This window comes from Nelusetta ayraudi, unplaced genomic scaffold, assembly GCF_046127955.1.
Source record: "Nelusetta ayraudi isolate G7.1 ecotype Tasmania unplaced genomic scaffold, CSIRO-AGI_Nayr_v1 ptg000169l, whole genome shotgun sequence".
NCBI lineage: Eukaryota > Metazoa > Chordata > Actinopteri > Tetraodontiformes > Monacanthidae > Nelusetta > Nelusetta ayraudi.
The window spans coordinates 334,643-360,179 of record NW_027466219.1 but is presented as its reverse complement, the minus strand read 5'-3'; the positions used below and the strand labels follow the sequence as shown (position 1 = coordinate 360,179).

General features: G+C 44.2%; 4 protein-coding genes and 1 non-coding gene across 6 annotated transcripts; 3 read left to right on the top strand and 2 right to left on the bottom strand.

The window, feature by feature from the left end:
* The first annotated feature begins 446 nt into the window (after positions 1–446).
* me3 (malic enzyme 3, NADP(+)-dependent, mitochondrial) lies at positions 447–9,257 on the top strand. Its single transcript, XM_076014601.1, has 15 exons — positions 447–710; positions 1,532–1,760; positions 4,643–4,776; positions 5,177–5,326; positions 5,698–5,773; positions 5,850–6,011; positions 6,114–6,217; positions 6,298–6,407; positions 6,516–6,613; positions 6,722–6,835; positions 6,938–7,043; positions 7,312–7,454; positions 7,596–7,769; positions 7,874–7,972; positions 8,219–9,257. The coding sequence occupies exons 2-15, from the start codon at positions 1,533–1,535 to the stop codon at positions 8,378–8,380; spliced, it is 1,860 nt and encodes a 619-aa protein (XP_075870716.1). The 5' UTR covers positions 447–710; position 1,532; the 3' UTR covers positions 8,381–9,257.
* A 2,073-nt stretch (positions 9,258–11,330) lies between these two features.
* On the bottom strand, positions 11,331–15,760 carry nxpe3 (neurexophilin and PC-esterase domain family, member 3). Its single transcript, XM_076014634.1, has 7 exons — positions 15,574–15,760; positions 15,224–15,325; positions 14,836–15,009; positions 13,967–14,745; positions 12,795–12,865; positions 12,476–12,697; positions 11,331–11,976 (listed from the first exon to the last, which is right to left on the bottom strand). Exons 2-7 carry the CDS (start codon positions 15,263–15,265, stop codon positions 11,420–11,422), a joined length of 1,845 nt encoding a protein of 614 aa, XP_075870749.1. The 5' UTR covers positions 15,266–15,325; positions 15,574–15,760; the 3' UTR covers positions 11,331–11,419.
* A 505-nt stretch (positions 15,761–16,265) lies between these two features.
* Positions 16,266–22,530, bottom strand: cep97 (centrosomal protein 97). Of its 2 annotated transcripts, none has more exons than XM_076014539.1 (11): positions 22,351–22,530; positions 20,139–20,281; positions 19,872–20,030; positions 19,669–19,770; positions 19,455–19,568; positions 19,180–19,346; positions 18,917–19,081; positions 18,523–18,674; positions 17,787–18,429; positions 17,532–17,607; positions 16,266–17,162 (listed from the first exon to the last, which is right to left on the bottom strand). In XM_076014539.1, the coding sequence occupies exons 1-11, from the start codon at positions 22,385–22,387 to the stop codon at positions 16,698–16,700; spliced, it is 2,223 nt and encodes a 740-aa protein (XP_075870654.1). In that variant the 5' UTR covers positions 22,388–22,530; the 3' UTR covers positions 16,266–16,697. The 2 variants fall into 2 exon arrangements, with proteins under 2 accessions (XP_075870654.1, XP_075870655.1); XM_076014540.1 differs by lacking the exon at positions 22,351–22,530 and adding an exon at positions 20,759–20,855.
* Positions 22,531–22,905: 375 nt separating this feature from the next.
* On the top strand, positions 22,906–25,371 carry rpl24 (ribosomal protein L24). The gene is made up of 6 exons (XM_076014549.1): positions 22,906–22,977; positions 23,104–23,179; positions 23,763–23,873; positions 24,427–24,563; positions 24,960–25,023; positions 25,238–25,371. The coding sequence occupies exons 1-6, from the start codon at positions 22,973–22,975 to the stop codon at positions 25,316–25,318; spliced, it is 474 nt and encodes a 157-aa protein (XP_075870664.1). The 5' UTR covers positions 22,906–22,972; the 3' UTR covers positions 25,319–25,371.
* Positions 23,980–24,160, top strand: LOC142880682 (small nucleolar RNA SNORA23). Its single transcript, XR_012925459.1, has one exon. It is a non-coding gene; the product is annotated as a small nucleolar RNA SNORA23 (small nucleolar RNA).
* Positions 25,372–25,537: the final 166 nt, after the last annotated feature.

Here is a 25,537-nt window from a genome sequence, read left to right as displayed (position 1 = left end):
TCGATGTGAAGAAAGAAGTTGAAGCTATTTTTACAGCTGCATAACCGCTGATGAATAGGAACGACTGCATGGGGGGGGCGCAATAGTGTGAAATCCATTTATAGGAAATTGACAGCTGGCTTGTAGTTTTGCATGCCACAGGAGACTGGATTGTTTTTGTCCTTGATCAGAAATCTTTAAAGGAAAATTAAAAAAAAAAAAATAATAAGTAAAAATATCAAGGCGGTAGCCTTCGGAAGCAAAATACAAAATAAAGTAAGCTACAGGGGGGCGGGGGATAATTAGGTTTTCATTCATTTCATTCAATTGTTATCGAAAAAGATTCCAGAACCGAGCCGCTGGTACTCTTGGCTCCACCCGTTTACTCTGCTGCGACCGTGAATAATGTCTACGGGTTCAGACCGGTCCGGTTTGTTGTCTTTTCCATGTTGGGGCTGAAGATGGAGCCTGCTGAATCATAACGCGCAGGGTTTGCTTTGGCCCTCCTCCGAGCCCGACATGCCGCCGTCTGATTGGCGGCCGCGGCACCAGACAAGAATCACCGACCGAGGAAGTGAATAGTGTTCTTCTGAGCAGAAGATCTACAATCAGCTGCTGGTCGTCCACCATCAGCACTGCCTGGCCTCAGCAGCATCTACTCCCGACGCCCACACTAACCTCTCGCATGAAGACAGAAGCCAGTGCAACAGCAGCTTTATCTCAGTTTTAAGGTAAGAATAAATCCAGTTGTTTTGTTTAATACTAGTGCTAACTCGCTTCAGTCCCATTCTTCAGTAGTTGTAGTAAAAGGTACCCGGTGTTGTGTCCCAACTGGTTTCCGATTTAACTGGTTTCCTTGCCGAATAGCTGCACCGCCGTCAGCAGATTCGACATAAATTCCATGATTTTTTTTGTTGGAGGAAGGTCGAGTCCAACTCGACGCAAAATTGTTTATTTCATATTTTCTTTATTTATTTATTTTTATTTATTTTTAAGTTTCACTAGCACGTAGCGCTCATTTACAGAAGCATATTGGCTTTGGTAGATGTAAGCTGCGACTCTGAAATCGTCGGTAATATGATGTGCATGTTTGTGAATTTATGTCGAATCTGCTGACGGTGGCACAGCACATCTGCAGCTGTTCGGCAAGGAAAACTGTTAAATCGGAAACAATTAGGGACACAACACCGGCGCAGCTAAAGCTAGCTACACCGGGAAGATGCGGCTGCAAACGGCTGGCTTTTGACCGCGGCATATTGGTTGATATTGTCAATCATTGATTTATTGCATTTCTTTTAAAAAAAAAATAAAAATAAAAATCTTTATTTAGTATTTCCTCTTCAACAAATTCAGTTTTGTTTATCATTGTAACCCGTAGTAATGCGACACGAGTGAGGTCACGTCAGGTTGTTTACATGGTTGAGACCCAGTCGATCTATTCCAGGCATCGCCGCCTGTTCGAGGTCACAGCTTCGCTCGCCCTTCCCCTGGCCTGTGAGATGACTTGTGCATGTGTGTACATTTGACCCACTGTGTGTCTGTCCCCCCGCAGCATGAGCTCCCTCCCAGGAAGAGCCGCGCTGTCGCTGTGCAGGTGCACGGCGGCCGCCACCGCCGGCGGAGCGAACCTCCTCGCCGGGCACCCTACTGCTCATCCCGCGGCGGGACTCGCAGCCTCCGCCCAGGCTGTGAGAGTCTGCCACTCCGGGCCGAGCTCCAAGAGCAGCGTCAAAACGAAGAAGCGGGGCTATGACATCATCAGAAACCCACAACTAAACAAGGTGAGAGCTCGGACGCTCGCTTTGATTGGCCAGAACAGCGACATACCCACAGCCGGTTCCGGGATGAGGACCGCCCACTTCCACCTCCACCTCCAGCTGTCACCTTACTGGCTGTGTTATCTGTTGGAATTCTGGCGACTCTTTTGATTGCATTTGTGCTCTTTTTGTAATCTTACGTGTTAACTTGCTGCGACAGTTTCAATTTGGGGAAAATTAAACATTTGGGTCGAGTCTAGCCAGCAGCACCTACGACTTTTGAGCTGTAGATGCAGCGGTAAACACTTTAGACTTATCTGGTGGCTTTTGATCAGGTGGGGCAGCTCCCCAGACACACCCCAAGGTCTGCTCTGTGAAACCGGTTGATCCTTTTATGATTGACATTCACTTCCAAGTTTCAGCATAGTTTTCTGGCACTGTGGAAAAAAAGCCCCTGATTGAGACATATCTGGGTGCTGGATTAATTTTCGACTTGTCAAATGTGACATTTCCTTCCCCAATCTGTGTCAGCAGAGACTAACATTTGCAGTTGTGATTTGAGTGCCCCCCCCTTGCTCAACTCAGGGAAAGTGGCGAGTTCGACTCTCAACATTAAAAAGAAAAGACAATTAAAAAAAAACGAGTGAGAATTCATTCAGTCGATGTTGAACCTGAACATTTGATTGCAAGCGACCCAAAGTTCACAGTCACCAGGCTATAAAACTTGCATTTGCCGCGCATTGTATTGTACGTGTATTAACTTTAAACATTTAGGTTTTGCACTGTTCGGCCACGGCTCTGGCTCCAAAAACATCTTCAACTCAGCCAAAATTACCATGAAGTCTTTGAATATTTGTTTGTGTCTATTTTGAAGAGGAAGTTTGGATCTCTGCGCCTTTTTTCCCAACCTCTCACTTTCTGCTGACACCAGCGATCCTTCCATGTCAGATAGATAGAAGTACACTCAGACCATATAAAATTATGATCAATTAGATAGCGGGCGTTCTACATGATATGATTCAGACTCGGGTTCATGACAGAGATAGAATTTATTGCAGTTTGGACAACTCGGTGGAGTTGCACCCTCTGTCTTTATCTCCGACAGATACAGTCTGGACCGGCTTCATCATCACAGAGGAGTTTCATCTGGACAAGATTACTTCAGGGCCTCTTTTTCTGCTTCCACTGAGCTGTGTTAAGCTTTGTCCACAGCAATTTCATTTTCATTCATATGGAAAATGAATGAAATTAATTTTATTCATAAAGTACATTTTAAAACAGCAAAGTTGAGTACAAAGTGCTGTACAGAGATTAAAACCAACAGAAACAAAAAAACAAGTTAAATCAAATAAAAAAGATTATAAGCAGTACTAAACAGTGAACAAAAGAGTTGTAAAAGCAGTTTAAGGACACTTAGAAGCGCGAGAGAACAGGAGAGTTTTAAGGTTAGCTTTAAAAGACTCAACAGAGGGCGAGAACCTGATAAAACTAGGTAATGCGTTCCATAGCTTGGGAGCAGCCACCGAGAACGCTCTATCACCTTTTCCCTTGAGTGGAGTTCGTGGGACAGCCAAGAGCTGCTTGGAGGAGGACCTGAGAGGTCTGGTGTAGGCCAGAGGGTGAAGGAGATCAACCAGGTATGGTGGGGCCAAGCCATTGAGAGCTTTATAGGTGAGCTAAAGAATTTTGAACTCCACCCTGAACCTGACTGGCAGCCAGTGTAGTGATGCCAGGACAGGGGTAGTAATGCTCTCCCTTGATTTGGTGTTGGTCACGACCCTAGCGGCCGCATTCCGCACCAGCTGCAGGCGGGATAGGGACGATTGGCTGAGACCGACATATAGGGCGTTACAACAGTCCAGTCGGGATGAAATCCGAGCATTTGAGGTGGTTCAGTGACAGGAATGGTTTCAGCTTGGTGATGTGGCGCAGATGGAAAAAAAAAAACAGCCCTTCACCACGGAGCTAATTTGTTTGTCAAAACAAAGAGCAGGGTCGAAAATAACCCCAAGGTTTTTGACATTCGGGTGGAGGTTAGGCTCTAGGGGCCCTACAGCAGTGACAGTTGTCGGCGTTTTAGATGCGTTTCCATCTGTGTCTGTTGCTGGTGGATTACTCTTCGAAGGCTCGCCTGCCTGTCAGTTAATAAACTATTGTATCAGCCAGCAAGCCAGCAGGTCAAACCATCTCCTTGAAATAACCTCTGGAGTGTTCCAGATATCTCCGATGGGAAGGCATCCAGCATGTGGAAAAACTCTTGACATCATGTTTGGAGGGGCCGAGAGCACTATTAGCAACCGGACACCTGCCACTATCTCATTTCACTGCGTACCTGCAGTGTGGATAAATGTATCGGAACAACATTTCGCAATGAAAAGTGGTCATTGGGCTAAATCACACTGAGTTTTTGGGGGTTTCGTTGTCGCCTTCAAAGTCAGCGGTTGCTGCGCTGTGCAAAAAAATAAGGGGAAATGTTTACAGCGATAAAGGCCGGGACGAGGAAGTGAGAAGTGGAGCTGCCAGGGGAGTGAGTTCAGGCTCCGTCACCATTGGACAGAATAAATAAACCCTAGCGTTGCACTGTAGTTGCACTAGCAGGAGACTGGTCGCTGCAGGGAGGGAATGCTGCTTTACCAAGTAGGGCCAAATGTAGCAGGGGGTTCTTATGAGGATTATGAAATGAAATGAAAAGCGGGAAAAAACACTGCAAGTTATTACAGAGAGAAAAAATATCAAGAAGACCACTGCAATTTGGTTTTCCCTGTGCACCATGTTGACCTCGATGACTCATGTATGAATCACCATTTTCCAGTGTTTGACTCACAGCGTTTAGTTGGGTGTGTGTGTGGGAGTGTGTTTTGCATTTTTTTCTTTGGTTAAATAGTGGCTCCTCTTTCACCCTGCAGGGAATGGCCTTCACCCTGGAGGAGCGCTTGCAACTGGGCATCCACGGCCTGCTGCCGCCCTGCTTCCTCTCGCAGGACGTGCAAGTGCTGCGTGTGATGAAGAGCTATGAAACGCGCGTCAACCCGCTGGACAAGTGAGAGAACTCGCAACACTTAGCCCGGTGCCTGATAATACGTTGTGTTGCTGTTTTCTCAAAAAAAAATTGTTATTAGTTGTTAATAGCCATGTTTACATGCGCACATTTCTCCAACGATCTAAAACCTTGGTTGATCGTAAATTCCAAATCCACTGCTTACATGGACACTGAATAAAATGATCCGATCTTGACGTGCGTACACACGCACCAAGCGTTTAATCAGAATTCCAATTGACATGTTTACATGAAGCATTTTTAATCTGATTGGACCTTCATTCCGATTATTTGTGTCCATGTAAACATAGCTATTAAGGTGCTTCCTGTTGTGAGCTTCTGCACGCCTGCGACCTGATCTTGTCGAGTCTCAACGGCTCTTCTTCTCTCTCTCCGTTGTCAGGTACATCCTGCTGATGACCCTGCAGGACCGCAACGAGAAGCTCTTCTACCGCCTGCTGACCTCTGACACCGAGAAGTTCATGCCCATTGTGTACACGCCCACCGTGGGCCTGGCCTGCCAGCAGTATGGGCTGGCCTTCAGGAGGCCACGGTAGGAGAAGATTATGATATCGTCCGCGCTGCGTCCGCGCTGCGTCCGCGCTGCGTCCGCGCTGCGTCCGCGCTGCGGCTGCGCTGCTTGTCGTGTAGCACTGTTTGCATTGGCGTTTATCTGATTTCTTTTTTATAATAGTGTCAATAGCTCGTTGTTTCACTCCTGCTGATCAACTTGATGCTCCCAAATGTGCAATTAAGTAGAAGACAGAGGTGTAATAGTGATTTAAGAAACTTTAATGGCTGCTTTCTGCAGAAAGTGTGGTGGACTATCCATACAAATTCGTCTGAAATGCCGATGCTTCAAAGATTATGATCTCAGTGTTTGATCTGTGCCATTAGCACCAAACCTGTGATTGTTTTTCACAGTGGGCTCTTCATCACCATTCATGACAGAGGTCACATCGCCACCATGCTCAACTCCTGGCCTGTAGAAAACATAAAAGTACGCCCGAAAAAAACACACACAAGCACACGACCAGCTTGTCACTCACTTTATTAACCCTCGCATCTCCTTCCAGGCCGTCGTGGTGACGGACGGGGAGCGAATCCTGGGCCTGGGCGACTTGGGAAGTTATGGGATGGGCATTCCCGTGGGGAAGCTGGCGCTCTACACAGCCTGCGGGGGTGTTAATCCTCAGCAGTGTCTCCCCGTGCTGCTGGATGTCGGCACTGACAACCAGGTGAGAGCGAGCGGAACATCTGGCTTGAGATGATCACATCTCAAGCCAGAATACAAGGCGAGCCCTTTGCACTGTATATGACGGATTACATTTCTGACCCAGGCACTGCTGGATGACCCCCTGTACATTGGACTCAAGCACAAAAGGATCCGAGGGAAGGAGTACGACGAGTTGGTGGACGAGTTCATGCAGGCGGTGACGGAGAAGTGAGCTCAAACGCTAGAATAGATGGTGAGTTCCTACTTTTTTCCCCCCCTGTGGTCTAACCGTCGCTGCCGTCCTGCAGGTACGGCATGAACTGCCTGGTCCAGTTCGAGGATTTTGCCAACAGCAACGCCTTTCGCATCCTCAACAAGTACAGGAACCGTTACTGCACGTTCAACGACGACATCCAAGGTGCGTAAAACAACCGCAGAGCCTCCTGCTTTTAAAAACGTTTCGCCTTGGTTTCGATGAAAATAAATCTGTTGATTTATCCTCCCTGTCGTTTCTCCTCCCATCAAGGCACGGCGTCGGTAGCCGTTGCCGGGGTCTTGGCCGCTTTGAAGATCACCAAGAACAAACTCACAGACCACACGTTTGTTTTCCAGGGGGCGGGGGAGGTGAGGCCACTGTGAAAATGTCCAAGTATACATTAACCAAAACAGAAGAGTGGCATTTTTCAGAGAAATGTAATCACTATTAATTTGTATTGTAATTGTGTCTCACAGGCGGCTCTTGGTATCGCCCACCTGCTCATCATGGCCATGGCCAAGGAAGGCCTCAGCAAGGAGGAAGCCGCCAAGAGGATCTGGATGGTGGACTCTAAAGGTCTCATAGTGAAGGTAGAGTATGTCTTCCAACATACCCCTATGTTAGACATACACTCCTACGCTTATTTTATAAGTTGTTTTTTTTTTTTTATTATTATGATTGCTAATTTTTAGGGAAGAAGTCACCTGAACCACGAAAAAGAGGAGTTTGCACACGATCACCCGCACCTGAAGACCCTGGAGGAGGTTGTCCACACCATCAAACCCACCGCCATCATTGGTAAATCCGTCTCAGAAATCAAAGTGATGTTGATAACGGTGTTTGGAAAATGTGCAATTTTCATCTGATCTTCATACAGTCATTCTTGAAGAGTTGAGGAAAACCGCCTCTCCCAGAAAATCAAAATTAAAACATATGGTTAAAATTAAGGGGGAAGGAAAGGAAACACAGTAAAAAAAGTTGATTAAAAAAATGTGGATAGTTGCTTGGTGGTCAGTTTAGATTTGACTCTTTGCGTTTCTCTCTCTCCTCTCTTCTGAAAACCCAGGAGTGGCTGCGATTGCCGGAGCGTTCACCGAGAAGATCATCAAAGACATGGCGTCATTCAACGAGAGGCCCATCATCTTCGCCCTGAGTAATCCCACCAGCAAGGCCGAGTGCACAGCTGAGCAGTGCTACACGCTGACCGAGGTACCAATCACCGCACTGCTGTCTCTGCAGCTTAAAGCGCTGGAATTATAGACATTATTCATCAGGGGCGCCGAGGAATCGTCTATTTATCTATGTTGACGACATGAGAAGAAACCCTCATGAGTCCTTCCTCTCCTCCAGGGTCGGGGCATCTTTGCCAGCGGGAGTCCGTTTGACAAGGTGGTGCTGGCCGACGGACGCACCTTTTACCCCGGCCAGGGAAACAACGCCTACGTGTTCCCTGGAGTGGCTCTGGGCGTCATCGCCTGCGGCGTGCGCCACATATCGGACGACGTCTTCCTCACCTCGGCGGAGGTAAGACGCGTAAACGGCACTGAGTTTTGCCGTTCGACTGCTCCTCGACGTCTCAAGTTTTTGATTTTTCTCATGCCAACGCCATTTCTTTGCTTGTGTCTCAGTCGATAGCTGACATGGTGACAGAGGAGCACTTGGCAGAGGGAAGACTCTATCCTCCGCTCAGCACCATCAGAGAGGTTTCCTTCAAGATCGCCGTCAAGGTAGATTGAATCAGAAATTTAAATTACAATTATTCTGTTTTTAATATTTGAGCCATAATATTACCTGTTTATTCTGATGATGCTTTAATTCCATGTAGTATTTATTAAGTTTTCTCATGAGGTGATATTGGGTGTATTTTGTTAAATCATGATTGGTGGACCCCCATCTGGAAAACTCAAATATGATGGTGTGATATTTCTGCGTGGCTTATGAATGTGTTTTCCCTTCTGTTCCTTCCCTGCCAGCTCGTCAACTATGCGTACAGACACAACATTGCGTCTGTATATCCTGAGCCCAAAGACAAGGAGGCCTTTGTGCTGTCTCACATCTACAGCCCCGACTACGACTCCTTCACTCTGGACACGTACGCCTGGCCGCAGGAGGCCATGGACGTCCAGGACGTGTGATCCCGCTGACCTCTGGTCAGACTCAACAGGCTGCTGCAGAGTCCATTCTTGCCTTTCTGCTTTGTTATATTTGTTTGTTGTCGTTTTTTTCTTAAGTTTGTTTCTTTATTTTCTTTTGAAATACCAGATGGAAAGTGATCACTCTGATTTAGATGCCGTTTGTTCCCGTTTTTCAATCATGAACTGTTGTTAGAATCTCTTCTTTCTGTGGTACCATCAGTTTCAACCACCCAAAAAAAATGAAGGTCCGTTTTAAGTTTTGAAAAACATGTCGGTATTCTTTGAGAAACAAGCTACTTTAAAATGCAGCTACACTTGTTTCACTCCATTTACCAGTAGAAATTTTTTTTCTATTAATGTGGGAGGTTAAAAAACAAAGCAGGAACTCAGAGAAACGCACAATTCTCCCTTTCATAAAGACAAGTGACCATGAGACACGCCTCTAGAAGCCTAGCAGAGTGAGAGACGCTCTTGCCAGGACTTAAAACCTCGATATATGTTGTATCCCAGTGGCTGCTTATCATATTTGACACTCCTAGTACTAGTCCGAACATGTTATTGACCTGCAAACTGACCTGAAAAGAATCCCGAATGCCTCTGAGCATCTCTCAGTGTGCATCGTGTGTTCCTTAGGATGGATTGTTGAGTGACGCCAACAAGAAGGATTGTAGATTATGTGCGTGCGTCTGTGTTTTGTCATTTAATTTTGTAAAAAAAAAAAAAAGTTCTACTCTCGTTGTGTTTTTTTGCCAAAGTTAACTGAACTGTTTTATTTGCTCCTGCGGGACTATGGGCACTCCAAGCTTTAGTACTGAGATATGCTTAAAGTTTTAAAAAAGGGATGGTGAAACTTTGTAAATAAAGTTAACAAAATGAGGAGTGTGATCATTTTAATTTCCTTTATGTCAGAGCGTCTTAAAGGCTTCACTCCGGTAGTGCTGTGAAGGCTGCTCAGTAGTAAGTGCAAGCAAGTATTCTTCTATCAATAGAGACATTAGTGAAGCTGTGGCACTGATTCCTGTTTAGTCTTCATAAAACATACATCCTAATTCCTTATTTCCTACAGTTCTGGTACATATAGCAGCCCGGGAGATGAAAATGGGCAAAGAAAACCTGAAAGTATGCGAAGCATTGGTGGTGTTGTTGTTTAGCGTCCACATAGAAATGGTGAGACTTGCACAGATGAGCGGCATGGTGAGCACAAATCGTGCCTGGGGTGGTTGGAGTGTGGAGAATGAGACTGACTCACAGTGCTTCTTTTGTTTTATCAGTTTATTGAACAATACAAAAAGGCTTTGAGATCAGAAAAAGATCTTGAGGGGAAAAAAAAGCATGAACAGCACATGATTAAAAGTTAGTACCTGACAAGTATCATCAATGCAAATATGTCACGGATATATTCTCAGTGCTCCAGCGGTCCTAAATATGATTCAGCTCATGATATGATAATGGCTTCCCGTCACACAGTCAGGCTCCTTGTCAGACATTAGAAAAGCACATGCTACATTTAAAGACAGCAAAGCGTGATAGTTATGACGCGTCTGTGCATGTGTGGTCAGCGCAATAAGACAGAATAAGAAGAAGAGGCACATTTTCCAGGCTGACGATGACAAACCCGACGGCTACAACACTCGCCATTAACCCCATCGTGGTAAATCAACTCTTGGACATACGTATATATATTGAAATTAATAGAACTTGACATCATGTTATATGAAAAGCAATGGTGCAGTGGTTAGACCTTTGAAAGGTCTGAAAGTGCAAGCATGAATGGTTTTTTGCAGATGGATGGATGGATGGATGGATGGATGCAGAGCTTACCCAAGGCATAAGCGAAGTAAGCGACGGCTTAGGACCCCAAGGCCACTAGGGGGCCCCCAAAAGCAATCAAAAAAAATAAAACAACCAAAAAAAAATTTTTTTTTTCCATGTATAAATGATGATTTCTATATGATCAAAGATATATTATTGTACAAAAAACACACTTTCAACAGAGTGCAGCTGCTGATGTAGACCTAGTGATTCCGAATGCCTCTGTACCTCGCTTTGTGCTTTATCACTTGCAATGTTGTGTAAATCAACCCCAGGACATTCTTGTAGCTGGATGTGCTATCCTTTGCTTAGGTTTCTGATTATTTTACCTTTGGAGATACAGCAACAGCATAATTTCAACGTGTAATACAAACATGTGTAAAAACATGGCCGTCAATAGGATGGAAACAACACTGCCAGAGCTGCATTGAACTCATTGTAGGTGTGTGAATGATCAACAATCAATACTGGCGGAAATAGAGGGCCCCAAAATCAAATTTTGCTTAGGGTCCCATGGAGGCTTGGGCCGGCCCTGGATGGATGGGCTGGTGGATGGACTCAGATTATCTTGATTTAAAAAATGTTTAGTTTAAAATTTTTAAAAATAGAAAAAGTATTCAAGCTTCAGATCCAACATACACACGTCACTACCTGCATGACATGACAGACAATTAAAAGTGGCATTCCATCACAAAATATAGAACTTTTTTTCTCCTTCTTCTTCTTTTTTTTTTTTTACCCATGGTAGGAACCTGTGGGTTACAGTGAGGCTTTTGGTTTGACTTCAGTAACAATGGGTGGGGTAGGAGGAGCTGCATTTTATGCCTCTGCCAGCGATAACTACTATAAAACTCGGCTCGGAAACAGTGACAAGGCTGAGGACAGGAAATGTGCTTTGGCAAAACTAACAAAATAAATAGATAAAAGGAATAAATATGAACATAAAGCTGGCAAAAGGTTAAAACGACAAAACAATTCCTCACACACAAGCACAAGACTTTGGTCATAGAATACAGACTGGCAGTTATGTTCACTGGGCCAAAGCTTTTTCTTCTCTTTCGGACAGACGTCGAACAGGCGGGTAAACACGGATTCGTAATCAGACGTCTGGCAGTTTGTCCAGTTTTAAAGGGTGAACAGCTTTGGAGAACACTTCAAGTGTCAAACTCGCACAGTAATCTTTACGGCCTCCTTCGAAAAGCGCGCTCACCGTCTCCCCTGCCTCCGCTAGCTCTTCGGACTCTGGTGGCAGATGTACGACAAGAGCAGGTCCACCATGTTCTTGATGATGGTGGGACGCGGATGGAGCGCGTGGGGGAAGTGGTGCGCCAGAGTCATCTGCCACGCGTCCACCAACAGCACGTCCAGCCCGTTGAACATGGTCCTGAGCACCTGGTCCAGCTGCAGCGAGTACCAGTCGCTGTTGTACAGGCTCACGTCCTGGTCCAGCGCCTGCAGGTTGGCCGTGCGGATCACCACCAAGGTGCCCGGCGCTCGGTCCAGCAGCCGCACCACCGCCTGTCGGATGTGACGCAGTCGGCGGATGTACACCTCCAAGGGGAAGGTGCTGAAGTGGGCCCAAACGCTGAGGACCACGACGGTGTCGGGGCCCCCGACCAGCGCGTCCAGCTCGTTGGAGACGTAGCGCATCTGGCTGGAGAGGACAGTGGAGAAGCGGATGGGTGGACCGTGGCAGCGGTACTTCAGGAGGATGTTGTGGGTGCTGTCCACCGCCATGAAGGGCCCCACGTTCTTAGGACTGTGCAGGTTGAACTCCTTCAGCTCTGGGGATGGTGGGAGACAGCATAGTAAGCAAGGCTAGGTAAAATACAGAGGGATGGAAATACAACCCAATACCCGAAGGAACATCCAATGTAAAAAGTAAAAAGCACAGATATTTGTGTTCAAATGTAGGGAGCAAAACTAAAAAGAAATACTCAAGTAAAGCACTGATTGTTGAAAAATTGACTGAAGGCTGCGATGCCAAATGAATGCTGAACTTAAAGTCTGGCCAAAGTTAGTCTGGAGTAAATTGAAACTTGTGAAAATAGTAGTGGTGAGAAGTAGTGAGTAATGATCATGAGCAGCCACAACTGCAGAATCCACTCTAATCTTTTAATCATCAGCTATTCTCCCAGCTGCCTCCAGTATTTCTCATTTGTCTTCCTTCCAGTTTTGCAGCAATGTCTTTTTTTTGAGTTATGGAAAGCCCAGCCTGCCATAGTCGTTGTTGGAGATTTTTTGACTGTGTCTATCTCAGCAACACTGCAGCGTGAACTTCACCTGGCACAAAAGCAATGAGATACTCAAACCACTGTCGCGCCGTGGAGTCGCCATAGATGTTGATGACTTTGTCCTTTAAGCACTGGGTCACGGCCGACGAATCGTTGAACTGTCGGAGCGCCACACCACTCAGCGGCCTCCAGACGTCTTTGTAATAATACCCGGATGTTTCCAGCTGAGCGGTTTCGGATTTGCCGCTGCTTCCTTCCCTCTCAGCCTTGTCTGGCAGAACAGCAGAGCAACAATGGGGATAAATTTGAAATGGAGGTGGATGCTGATGAAATGATAGATGTGGCTCAGCGCTGCAGCTGCACTCTACCTATCCGGGGCGGCAGCACAGTGATACTCTCTCTTCCCGAAGAGTGAACTGGAACTTTGAGATTCACGCCGCTAAGAGAAAAAAAAAAACAAAAACAAAAGATGGTCAGGTTACATAGCATTTTCAAGAAGGTTAAAGGTCCAGTGTGTAAAATTTTTAAGATTTATGGTTTTTGTATTGGTAAAAGTTTAACATACTCCCCATGAATACATAATAATAAAAGTGTAAACTGATGGGATAATATTAGATTATCATATAACAATAGCATAATCATGCCCTGCGATGAACTGGCGACTTGTCCAGGGTGTCACCCTGGCTTCGCCCTAAGACAGCTGGGATAGGCTCCTGCAGACCCCCGTGACCCTGAATAGGAATAAGCGGGTATAGAAGATGAATGAATGAATGAATAGCATAATCATGTTTTGCCTGTTTGCTTTGCCAGCTATACAACCATTGATAAATGACTAGATAACAAGCAATGAACATATGAGCCAAAATGTGTGCGTGCAAAAACATACTGTGCAAGTTCTCTGTCCACTGATATACTGAAGCTTGCTACTAAATTTATACTGAAATCAACTTTCTTCTCCTCAAAGTCTTCATTCAGCAAACACGCGGACTGTCAGCACGATACAAGAAAATAAGGCGATCCAACAAAACTCGCTGTACCGTAAAAGTAATTTAGTTTTGCTAACCTTGGAACAGATCTCAAATAGATATAAGAATTTAAATAGAACAATGGTCTTGCTCCTAGTTCACTGCCATCTTGTGCCGCCATTTTTCAAGGAAGCCTGTTATTCAAGGAAGCCTGACTGACAGTGGCCTTAATACAAATCGCGCTGCCAGGCACAACTTCCTTTAAATGCAAGGCTTCCTTGAAAATAGTCAATGGCAAAAAAGGATGAAAGCAGTTGACAGTGGCCTCTCATTCATCCATACCCACACACATTCATACAACAATGACTGGCTGCTGCCATGCAAGGTGAATTGCTCCATTGGGAGCAATTTAGGGTTCAGTATCTTGCTGAAGGACACTACGACATGTAGACAGTTAGACAGTTAGAGCCGGGATTCAAACCAGCAACACTTTGATCATTGCACAACCCACTCTATCAACTGAGGCACAGCCGCTCCTTAAAAAACCTACACACTGGACCTTTAAAGACACAAACCTCTGGAAGAGCAGTGCCTCTTTGTTGGAGATGAGGTGTTTGAGATAGCCTCCCTTGGCGTGGTTGATTCTGGTGTCGCAGCTGAGCATCTTGGGCTTGTAGCAGTACCAGGGCTCGCCGGTGGAGAGGTCCGTGTAGTTGCACAGCGGCTGATGTGGGGGCAGGCACATGTTGCACACCGTGGTCTCTGACATGGAGCCCAAGCGGAACAGGCTCTGGAAGAACACCCGGTCGGACCGCTCCTCCCTCAGCCGTTGCAGCACGGCGACCGCCTCGCTGGAGTGCACCATGGACACTTCCACCAGCGCCGTCCCCACCCAGAGCAGCGGGAACAAGGCCGAGTAAAAGCCATTGTGGTGGTCCAGCACCTTGCCCGCGACGCCCGCGCCCAGCTCCGGCGAGTGCAGCCGCGCCAACAGGAAATCGCCGCCGTGGCGCTTGGGTCGACCGTGAAAGTCGTGCATTTGGACCAGGACCTCCAGCACGTCACCCACGTGCCACTGCCTCCCTCCCTGAGTAGGGAGGATGGTGAAGAGGCTGTGGCTGGGGTCGCTGCTCAGGGGCAGGGCCGTGGTGGCTGCGCGAGGCACATGCCCCGGCCAGGCGATGGTGTCCAGGAGGTAGCGCTCCTCCAGTTCGTCCTCAGGCGAAGGCATCTGGCCCAGCTGGCTGCAGAAGGTGTGGTTGTGATGAAATTTAGGCAGATTGCTGGAAATGAGGGACGACTGGATTCTGCTCTGGAGCTGGTGGATGGTTGACACGGTGTGACAGTTCCAGCTCTGAGATAACAAGGAAAAAGGGCCAATCAGACCAGTGACTGACGTCGTGTCTGTGCTGGTTTTCAAGAGTAACCGACTTGGATCTCTCACCTCCACGGAGCGGATGTTGCGTAGCAGGAAGATGAGGCCAGACAGAGCGAGGAGCAAGAAAATGAGGGCGTATCTGGAGAGATTCCGGGACATTGTAGCCTCCTTTTGTCTCCCATGATCAGACACTGGTTCGCTCAGTAGTAATGGGATCATTTTGCCCAGCAGCATCAGATCCTGATGTGGACAAAGAGGATTTGTCTTTATTATTCAACCGCATAATTTACTATAATACATGAAGATATATATTACCCTGAGTGATTTTTGCAGAGCGATGGATGGTTTTCACAGTCAAGCGGCGCTTCTCACAATAAGTCAAATCTAACCTCAATTTTCATTTTCAGTCCCTATCCATAAACTATTACACTTCGCTCCCCCTGTCGCCCCCCACCTCAAAAACAAGATCTTCCAGTGAGGGGGCGGAGCTTAACATCCTTTCATAAGCAGCTGGGTGATGGGCTGCAGCCGAGCCCGCACAACTCCATCGAAATGTCTTGCAGAAAAAGAAAAAACGTTGAACGATGAACAACCATCTGAAACGATGCGCTTCTATTTTATTCTTACAACGTCACGGCGAATGAAATCAAACGAACGACTGCAATGACGCAAGGGGGGCTAGCGGGAGGCGGCGGCGGCGGAAACCGTCGATCTGTGCAGATCGGCAGCGCAGATCGGTGCTTTAACGCACTTAAGAGCACCGCCCGCCCCCGCCCCCTATTGTGTGTTTTTTATTTTACTTACATTTTATTTCGGCCCGCCGAGTGGCATCTTGTCGTGGCGACGACGCTCCTTGGCAGCGGAGGGAGATGAGTGTGATAATGACTAGGCAGCTTGGGAACTGATAACGTCGGCTTTAAAGGCTGGCCCGGTTGCCGCGGCTGGGCGTCCCCACGCACCGCTACATCATCGGTGTACGTGCAACGGAAACGCGTCCGTGTAACGAAGACACACACAGACCCTTCCGTTGTAATAATAATAATAATAATAATAATAATAATAATAATAATAATAATAATAATAATAATAATAGATACAAAAAAATATATAATTTTTTTTCGTGTGTGAGGCAGACACAATACTAGTGGCTAACCATACGCATACATATGTAGTCCTCAAAAAAAAAAAAAAAAATCCCATACAAGGTTCATAATACTTTCAGTCATCACGGCTATTTATGGGTTTTAAAACGGGTCAAATTTGAATCCTCATACATCTCAAAATTTGTAATTTATGACCCTAAAGTGTCCACTCGTATCTAACCAAAAACTACCCAAGATCATACTTTTTATATGTTTATTCATTATTTATTTTTTATTGATATAAAAGCTACATTGCATGTGCATGTACAGTATGTCAATTAAAAATGACAATGAAATGTGTCTGATGGAAACCCAAAAACGCCCAAAATCCCCTTCTGATGAAACCAATGGTACTAGGAAACAAGTTACATATTTATTTACACATAGAGCAGATAGACGCAACAACGTTTTCAGACAATACAATCAAATGTAGTCTTGACAGAAACTGTTAGGATATTATGTATTTTTGTTTATGATGAACAGTGTTCTTGCTTTATGCAAAATGGTTGTATACATTTTTTTTTAATTAAATAATAATAAAAAAAAAAAAGTAGCCATACATTCGAGATCCTCTCACACAATGGTTTTCCCAAGAAAACATAAGAGTATGGACCTTTAGGGACTGGGTTACCAATCAAGATGAGTGCATGTGTTAGATGAGTCTCTAGACTAGCAAAACCTCAGGACAGTACAGTCAGTGGCACTTTGTATGCATGTTGTTGTTTCTATATATGCATCTGAAGAATGCAGACAGTCACAGGTTGAGTGTTTTCCTCTCTACTCTGCTCATCTGATTTGATGCGGCAGCCTCTGTGCGGGAGAGTTGGTTGGTGTCGATTCGCTGGGCAACGCGGGTGACAAAGGTTGGGGCGTTTCTGTTCTGTCGCTGACCACGTCCTCCTCTTCCTCCTCCCTCTGCTGTACCGACGACAAATACTTCTCCAGTAGGCTGCAGTCCTCGCTGTCCACGCCGTCGCTCTGAGCTGGGCTCAAAGCTCGCACCGTCTTCAATGAGTCGATCGTCCCACTGCTCAGGAAGCTGTCCTCCGGCGCCCCCTGCTGATCACAGGTTGACTGGAAGCCCGAGTCTGGGAAGGAGACGCCTGTATGCCGCGGGTTCGTCATACCCGATGGGATAGGCGGGGAAGATACACACGGTCCCGGTTCTGAGCTCTGGACTGGGGTCAGAGCCTGAGTGACGCTGGCCAGCTTCTCCTCCACAGACTGCTTCCACTGCTGCATGGACTGCAGCTGCAAAGAAAAAAACAAGAGGTTACAGTAAATGCCTGCAAGGACAAGGGGGGCTTATGTAATAACACTACATTCCAGTAAATCGAAATGGTTACGCTTTTATAACAGATTTATGAGTAGAACGACCATTTCCTCTTTTACTTCTACCTTTGATTGTTTACTAACAAGGCAATAGCTGTGTTTCCATTACCCCTAGAAGTACACAAAATGGAATTACGTGCCGCGAGATTTACGAAAATGCTCGCAAATTGCAATTGTATTTTTGAAGTTTTGCTTTTATTTTGCGAAAAACTGTGATGGAAATGCTAATGTCAGCATGTGAATACATAAAAAGGCAAAGAAAGTTGTGTAATAATAAACAACCCTGACCTGTGTCCACAGGAACTTGACAGCTTCTTCTTGAACCAGCCTTTGCAACCGCTCTTCTTCATTGTGCTGCTGCAACCTGGTAACAAATCTTAATGTCACTTTTCACAATTCAAATTTACTACAAAAAGAAATTCCATTTTCTATTTCTTTGCTTTCACACTTCAAATTGGAGCATCCTCTTTTAAAATTTAAGGTAACCAAAAACATAAACATTTCCATCTTTTTCTGACAGGAGTAAAATGTTTGCTATGTTACCTGTCACACTTTTCAGTCAAAAACAGGATGTGTTCTTGCATCCTGCGCAGGCGGATTTCACTGCGCACCTCTCTGGCCATTGGGTGACAACAACGCGTGTGTTGCCCCCTCCACCACGACTGGATTTTCACTGCTGCCTTGTTGGCCTCAGTTGGATTAAGTTCACCGATGTCCACTTCTCCCGGTTTGGGGGCTTGTTCTACCTTTGCTTTAGCAGAGTCAGAGTGTGTTTCCGGCTGATTATGAGGTGTGGTAGCGTCGATTTCCAGCGCTGCTGAGGTAGTGAGGACACTAGAAAATACTTTTTCCACGACCTTGGTTTGTTTATCTTGGGTGGGAGGGTGGTGAACCTTATTTTTACTCGATTCCTTGGGTTTTGTTGGCCACTTGGGAGCCAAGGAGTCCGGTTCGAATGTTTCCGTCTCATCCTCGCTGTCGGAGTTAATTATCTGAGGCGTCAGGTCAGATGCAAACGGAAGAAAGGTGGATTCTGAGGATAGCATGCTGCTGCTGAGCTTCTCCTCATCCGTCTGCACGTCCTCCAGGAAGATGTGCTCCTCTACCTGCCTCTGGTTGCAAACGGTTGACAGCGGCGCATGGGGGGAATCGTCACCCACCCACGTATTGATCTGTTTGACTGGCTCTGCACGAAAGAAGACGTACGTTACGACAGATTCACCACTGGAAACAATTCTACATATTTACATGATGTCCAAAAGGACAACATCCCTCATACCTTGAGCAGGGGGACTGGTCTTCTTTACTTCTCTAGCATCCTCCTCCAGCGCTACTTGTGGTGGACTGTGGCCACTCACATCTAGATGTGTTGGACGCGGCGGGCTGTGACAACCCCCTCGGCTCTCCTCCAGCAGCTGCCGTTGATGTAACCTATGATGGAGACCAAATGATGTACAGCATAGGGTTAGAGGCTAAAAAAATTGATCAAATTGTTTGTTGAAGAGGTTTGCTTGTTTTGAAGTAACAGCTAAATAGTCTGTCCAAAATCATTGGACACCTTGTTAGAGCTTTGTTTGCTTTTTGTGACCAGCAAATAATCCACACCGTGTTTGATTGATTGATTGATTGATTGATTGATTGATTGATTGGTCTGCAAAGCAAAAGTTTCCTACCTCTGCTTACTGAGGATCTTCTCCAGTTTTGCGTCCTCTGCCGTCTCCAGGGCTGGCGACGACGTCAGAGGACAAACTGTTGCCAGGTACTGCACAAGCTGAACATGCTGCCCCGGCCGATAGGAACGGCCCTTGCCCTGACTGTAGAGCCACTCGGCTCTGAGACTGTCATTGTGAGAGACGCAAACTGTTAACTTTGAACATTTTAGGTTCAGATCTGCATGATTCGTCACAAATAACAAACAGAATAGAAATGCACATACGCTTCCTTCTGTGACACGATGTAGCCATCCAGAACCTTTAGGTTCAGGGACCAACTCATGATGTATGGACGATAATCAAAACCTGGCAACGAGGGCGTGGCCATAACACAGGGGTTGCTCATAATGGACATCTGCTCCAGGTTGTGGAACGATGCAAGATACAACACCTGCGCCATGATTAGAAAAAACAAAACAAAAAAAGATTTAATATAGTACTTCAACGAAAAACATCAAAAAGTTTTTAGTGCTTGTGTAATAAGTAGAGAAAATGATACCTCATTAAGATCCCTTATCTCATTTTCTGCTAGGGAGAGGATGGATAAATGAGCAGGAAGGTGAGCAGGAACAGTGCGTAGAGTTGTAATGCTGTTCCCATGGAGTAAAAGTGTCTTGGAAAAAAAATCAATGAAAGAAATCAATCAGCAACAGAGGACAACTACTTTTGTTTCTGTTGTTCCTTCTACAAATCTTCAAGGCTCTAGCGCTCACCTTTAATGCGACCAGTTTGCTGAGATCCCCAATGCTGGATATGTTATTGTCGGACAGATCCAAATGTTGAAGGGACACGCAGTGGTTGAGTTGCTCAATGACCTTCATTGCAAAAAAAGAGTTTACAAAACATTGCAAAAAGACAATATTATCACTCTATTATAGGAAATATAGTAATATAGGACACTCCCTTATCGCTTTACCTTAATGTTATTGCCAGACAAGTTGAGCCACTCCAGGTTTTGCAAATCTCGTAGGCCTTCAATGTACCCGATGCTGTTATTGGGAAGATTAAGAACCCTCAAGTGTGTCAGCTGAGACACACCCATCATTCTAACCAGACGGTTGCTGGCAACGGAAAGCTAAAGATGAGAAAAATCCAGCAAAATGCAAAAACAAGTCAATGAACATGATATACATTCACAAATAGCTGGTCAAACATGAGCATGGCACAAAAATAGTTTAAGCACCTGCTGTAGCCATGGGGTCCTTTCCAGATGGTCCAATTTCATGATGTGGTTGCCATCCAGGATGACAGTGTAAGTGTCTTCAGAGCAGGTGAAAGTGGGATCTAGTTTTTGCAAACCCCGAGCTGACAGATCCACCACAGCTCCTGAATGGAAATAGATAAAATGTAAAAAACAAAAATGACAAAAAAAACAAAACATTTTTGATGCTCACAAGTGACGCCATCTTCATAAGATTAGAGTACCTGAGCAACAGCTTCGCTCATGTCTGGAAAACTTTGGATTCACAGAAACCCTGTAACACCATCTAGTGAACTGAATAGTCAGTTGCGTGTGTGTATAAGAATATTTCCCTTGAAAAAGGCCTTAAGAAAGCAGGTGTATGAATGAAGTATGTTCAGTATTTGGGTTGTTATTAATATATAATAAGAATCATATTGCTGCCACATCGATGCAAAATAATAATAATAAAAAAAAAAGCCAGTATTCAGCTGTAACATTTTGTGTAATGCCAAGTTGCTTATTAGGTTCTCTTTGAACAATAAGTATTTACTTCAAAGTTTTTTTTGTTTTGTTTTAAATAGAATTACTGTCATTTTGAGTTTCTATCATTCCAACATTACCATATATTGCCATATTGCCCTGAGTTCAAGATTTTTGCCATACCAGATGTAGTGTAGACACCCAAACCCACAGAGAGCAGAAATCACATTTCTTGTATGACTTTGATCCACACTTAAAGGCACCTCTGAACTGCTGGAAGTGGGATCTACTATTGTGTGTTTTGCAGAAAATATTGTTCTGCAAAACACAAATGTCTATGTAACCGGTTGAATCGTGTCGTTTGCGTTGTGTTGAATTTGGGTGACCCACACCGTGTTCAGCTCTGGAGGCTATCTCCGTTTATTCTGGTAACTGAAAACAGAAAGTGCAATACAAAATCCTCCATCAACTGCTGATACATATGTGGAGCCCCCTCTCCCACAGAGTACACGGAACAAAAGGGGCACAAATACAACATACCTGACAACAGAAAGTGCAATACAAAATCCTCCGTCAACTGCTGATACATATGTGGAGCCCCCGACACAAATTAATTGACATTAAAGTATACAACCAAATTGTGAAATTAAAAGTAGACCTCGCTGTGGCTCACCTCTCCCACAGAGTACACGGAACAATAGGGAAGAGGTGAGGCGGGAAAAACTCTTATATAGGGGGTGTGTGCCCTCAACAGGTGTCCATAGGGGACTGAAGCTTGGAGACAAATGTTCCACATTAAAACAAAGGAGGCTTAATTGTCAGGTGTTACTAATTTTTGTGAAATTATACAAAATAATATCCAGCTTCTTCTACAATTAATATTAAAAACATAAATGATCCTGTTACATCTATTAATTCAGCATCCGAGTACTGTCAAACATCAGTCTAAAGGTTTTACTGTTTTGTAGATTTTGTTGATTTATCAGAGTCAGTTTCCAGAGGACACTCGTAGTAGCAATATATATATATAAATATATATATATATATATATATATATATATATATATATATATATATATATATATACACATATATATATACTTATATATACTTTATATATATATATATACTTCTTAAATGTAGTGTATTCTACCTTATATAAAACATTTTGGCTTTAAATTAAGGCTTTAAACCGTCTTTTTTTTAATCAGCCATATTTAAATTAAATGTCACTAAACTAAATTTATTTTTGTTACACAAATGCGATTTGTCTATTCTGAAAACCGGAAGTCGTCACAGGCTCTTCCTCTAGCTTACTTCTTCAAACTGATGCTATTGTTAAATATCATGCTTGCTTGGTTCTCGTATAAAACCCCTTCATAGACACTATCGTTATGTAGAAGTTGCTGTAGTCCCAATATGTCGCAGCTGAGAAAGAATACATCTCTAGCTAGTGTCACAATGGTCACTCGTAGCTCCTGGTTGTTTAAATTGCATTTACCACAAAGATTGAAAAACTCTTGCATCCAAAACCATGGAAAGTCTTTAGTATTTTGTCTGTGGTTGGATCCAAGAGATTAAAAAAAAAAAACGCGGCTGGGTTGGATGCTGAGGTGGATTCGAAGGTGACGGTTGCCAGCCAACGATAACTAGTAACTAATAAACACAACACCGAACCAAAACATTGACCACCTCCTGTCTGTCTAGTATATACAAGAATATATCTACATACCCGTATTTTTGTCAGAGTGCAGGTCCGATACACCCATCCTGTCACCGTAGCTACCATCTAATGTTAGCTAACAACAGCTGCTGAACTGGGAAAGACAAACCGCGCCGGCCGCTTGTCAAAAACCGCGACTAAAGCTGCTTCTTGGGAAGTGTAGTTCAAGAAGAGGGCTAAGCGAGGGTAAAGAACCAGCTTTTTGATTTGAAAAAACTACAATCCGTCATTTCCCCATTGTAAACTACTTTTGATCATTTAAAATAATTAATGCTGAGTATTATTATTATTATTATTATTATTATTATTTTAGTTTTCAGTTTTTTTTAGAATGTATTGCTTGAAAAATATTTTCGCATTCCTGTATTAATAACAGGTGTTTTCTTGAACGTTTGATGTTTACTCTTGCTTGGAAACAGGGTATTTGTATAACTATTCCACCTTGACACAAATAATTTTTTTTTTTTTACAACAAAAATATTTTGTGCATTTTGCATAAAAATAATAACGGCAACCTCCGATGACGATAAAAGAATAGTAAAGTTGTTCATAAAAATCGCTTTACCGGTTACCAACTCAGTTTCCGCATCCGTCATCTTCCTTTCCGGTTTTGTTCCCTCTCGTAGCCGTCATGAAGTGAGTGAACAGAATACTATCAAATGCCATCGTAACAGTATATTAAATGTTTTAGTGATTAAACGCACATCTGTCGTGAATATGTCGTCTTGCCTCTTTGTGACACCCTTTATTTGTCTTTTCCAGGGTCGAGTTGTGCAGTTTCAGTGGGTATAAAATATACCCCGGCCATGGCCGCCGGTACGCTAGGATAGACGGAAAGGTAACGTGTTCAGCCCCGTAAAATATTTACTGAGCCTGTGGTGTCTGTCGGAGCTGCCTGAACCGGTGTCTGTTGCATTATTAGTGAAGCTTCAGCTGCTTTAAGTATAATGTAAGTTTTGAGAACTGTGCTGTGGAGTAGGCCTCCGAATCCACTGACGCCCGCTAGCTTATGTCACTAGCATAAGCTATTAGCATCACAATAAAGAGTCTTAACCATATTTTTCAGATGCAGATGCTTACCAGCATTGTAAATATTGTAATTTGTTGTTTTGATATATTATCCGCTCTGCCAATTGAAGTTTGCATCAATTTTTAATACTGTCAGAAGATGTGATCTTTGGCATATGTACTTGAAAGTGTAAATCATTTACAGATGAGTATCTTAAATATTGTTTGTCTACTTGTACATTTCTGTAATTATGGTCTTAGGTCTGTTTTTGGCATCCTTCCTTTATTGTTTTATTACTATAAATGAGAAACACTTGCTAAGTTAAATTGGTCAAATTTATTAGTTTAAATATTTGTGGAAACAGGTTATTACTGAAAGAATTGCATTAAGTTTAGTGTCTTGGGTTTAACAGGTCTTCCAGTTTTTGAACGCCAAGTGTGAGTCTGCCTTCCTGGCCAAGAGGAACCCCAGGCAGATCAACTGGACTGTGCTGTACAGACGCAAGCACAAGAAGGGCCAGTCTGTAAGTCACTGATGTTGGACGCTTGGGTTTTACAGTCGCTGACTGGAGACCTTTACTTTTATGAATGACAAGCTTGATGTCCTCTCAGTGATGTAGTTTGGCTGCGGGTGGACGGTGTGCATGGTGTCGATCTGTGTTATGTGGTGTTGCTGGGCTGCGTTTTGCAGTCTTGGCAGCATCGCTCATGCCACACCTGCAGCCATAGAACAATAGGAGATCATAGTACTGGCCTTTGACGTCTCTACTGACATCTCACCAAATGCCAGCCTCCAAACTCTCCGACATGCTTTAACACTCGGTACTTCTGGTCTGGGTCTATTTTGAGCTGCACTTCAATACCTGTTTTAGAATTGTTCATTCCTGATTAATGTAATTGGAACGTACTAATTAATTCAGTTCTGTGATTTTGACAAGTTTATGGTCAACCAGACACTTTACCCGAACTGCATATGCCCTAATTTTTATACTATTCTGTGGACAGAAGTGGTGCATGTGTATTGTATTGCTGTGTTTGGCTATGGGTTAAAGAGGCTTCCTTTCATCGCATTTTTAGGAAGAGGTGACAAAGAAGCGTACTCGCCGTGCAGTGAAATTCCAGAGGGCCATCACTGGTGCGTCACTGGCTGAGATCATGGCCAAGAGGAACCAGAAGCCCGAGGTCCGCAAGGCCCAGAGGGAACAGGCCATCAGGTAAAGTGTTTCACAACCAAAGCAGATCTGTCAGAATCAGGTTCTATATTGTTGCTATAAAATTGTCCTGATAAAGTTCAAGGATTGTTTTGAATGGGCAATAATATGAACTCAGGATTTTCTCCTCTATTTAACTACTTCTGTGGAGTAACATCGTTGGTTAAAATCTATCAGCATTAGAGTGTCACATGGCTCTCAAAAAAACATTCAAAAAGTTGTATTGCTCAGGTTTTTGGTAAGCTTGTCTGTCCATTTTATACATTGTATGTGGAAGACAAACGTGGGTACTCAACATCATACAGTGTGATATAAGCAATTCCTGAACTGATAATGTAGTAAGAAAATTTAAGGAAGCAAAATAATGAAAATCATGTTTTTTTTCTCTCTCTCGTTCAGAGCTGCCAAGGAGGCCAAGAAAGCCAAGCAGGCAGCCAAGAAGCCTGCTGCCCCTGCCGCTAAGGTGCGTTCTTGGAAGTTGTTCACATGAACCTCCATTTGTATTAAATTTGAGATTGTCAGATTGTTTAGTTTTTGGCATTATGTTTAGCTGAAAATGATACCTAAATAACAAGACATAATTTTGATGACCCTCATGTGGTTGATTGGATGCAATGTTTTTAATGCTTATGACGTAGTCTTTAAGAAGTGTCACATTTGTGTTTTTCTTTTTGTAGTCTTCCACCAAGACTGCACAGAAACCCAAGATCGCTAAGCCCATGAAGATCAGCGCACCCCGCGTCGGTGGAAAACGCTAAACCTGACTCACTGATTTTTGGTTGTGAATAAAAGAATTGGTTAACCATCACAAGTGTCTGGTTTTATTTTTTTAATCATAGACCTTTATTGTGCTCAGTTGTCATTGGGTGAAGTGTCCATACCATTTTTCCTACACTGGAGAATTTTATATGTATTTCTTGGAGTAGCCAAGTGGGGGTCAAACAAAGATTTTGTTTTGGGTATTTAAACCTGATTGG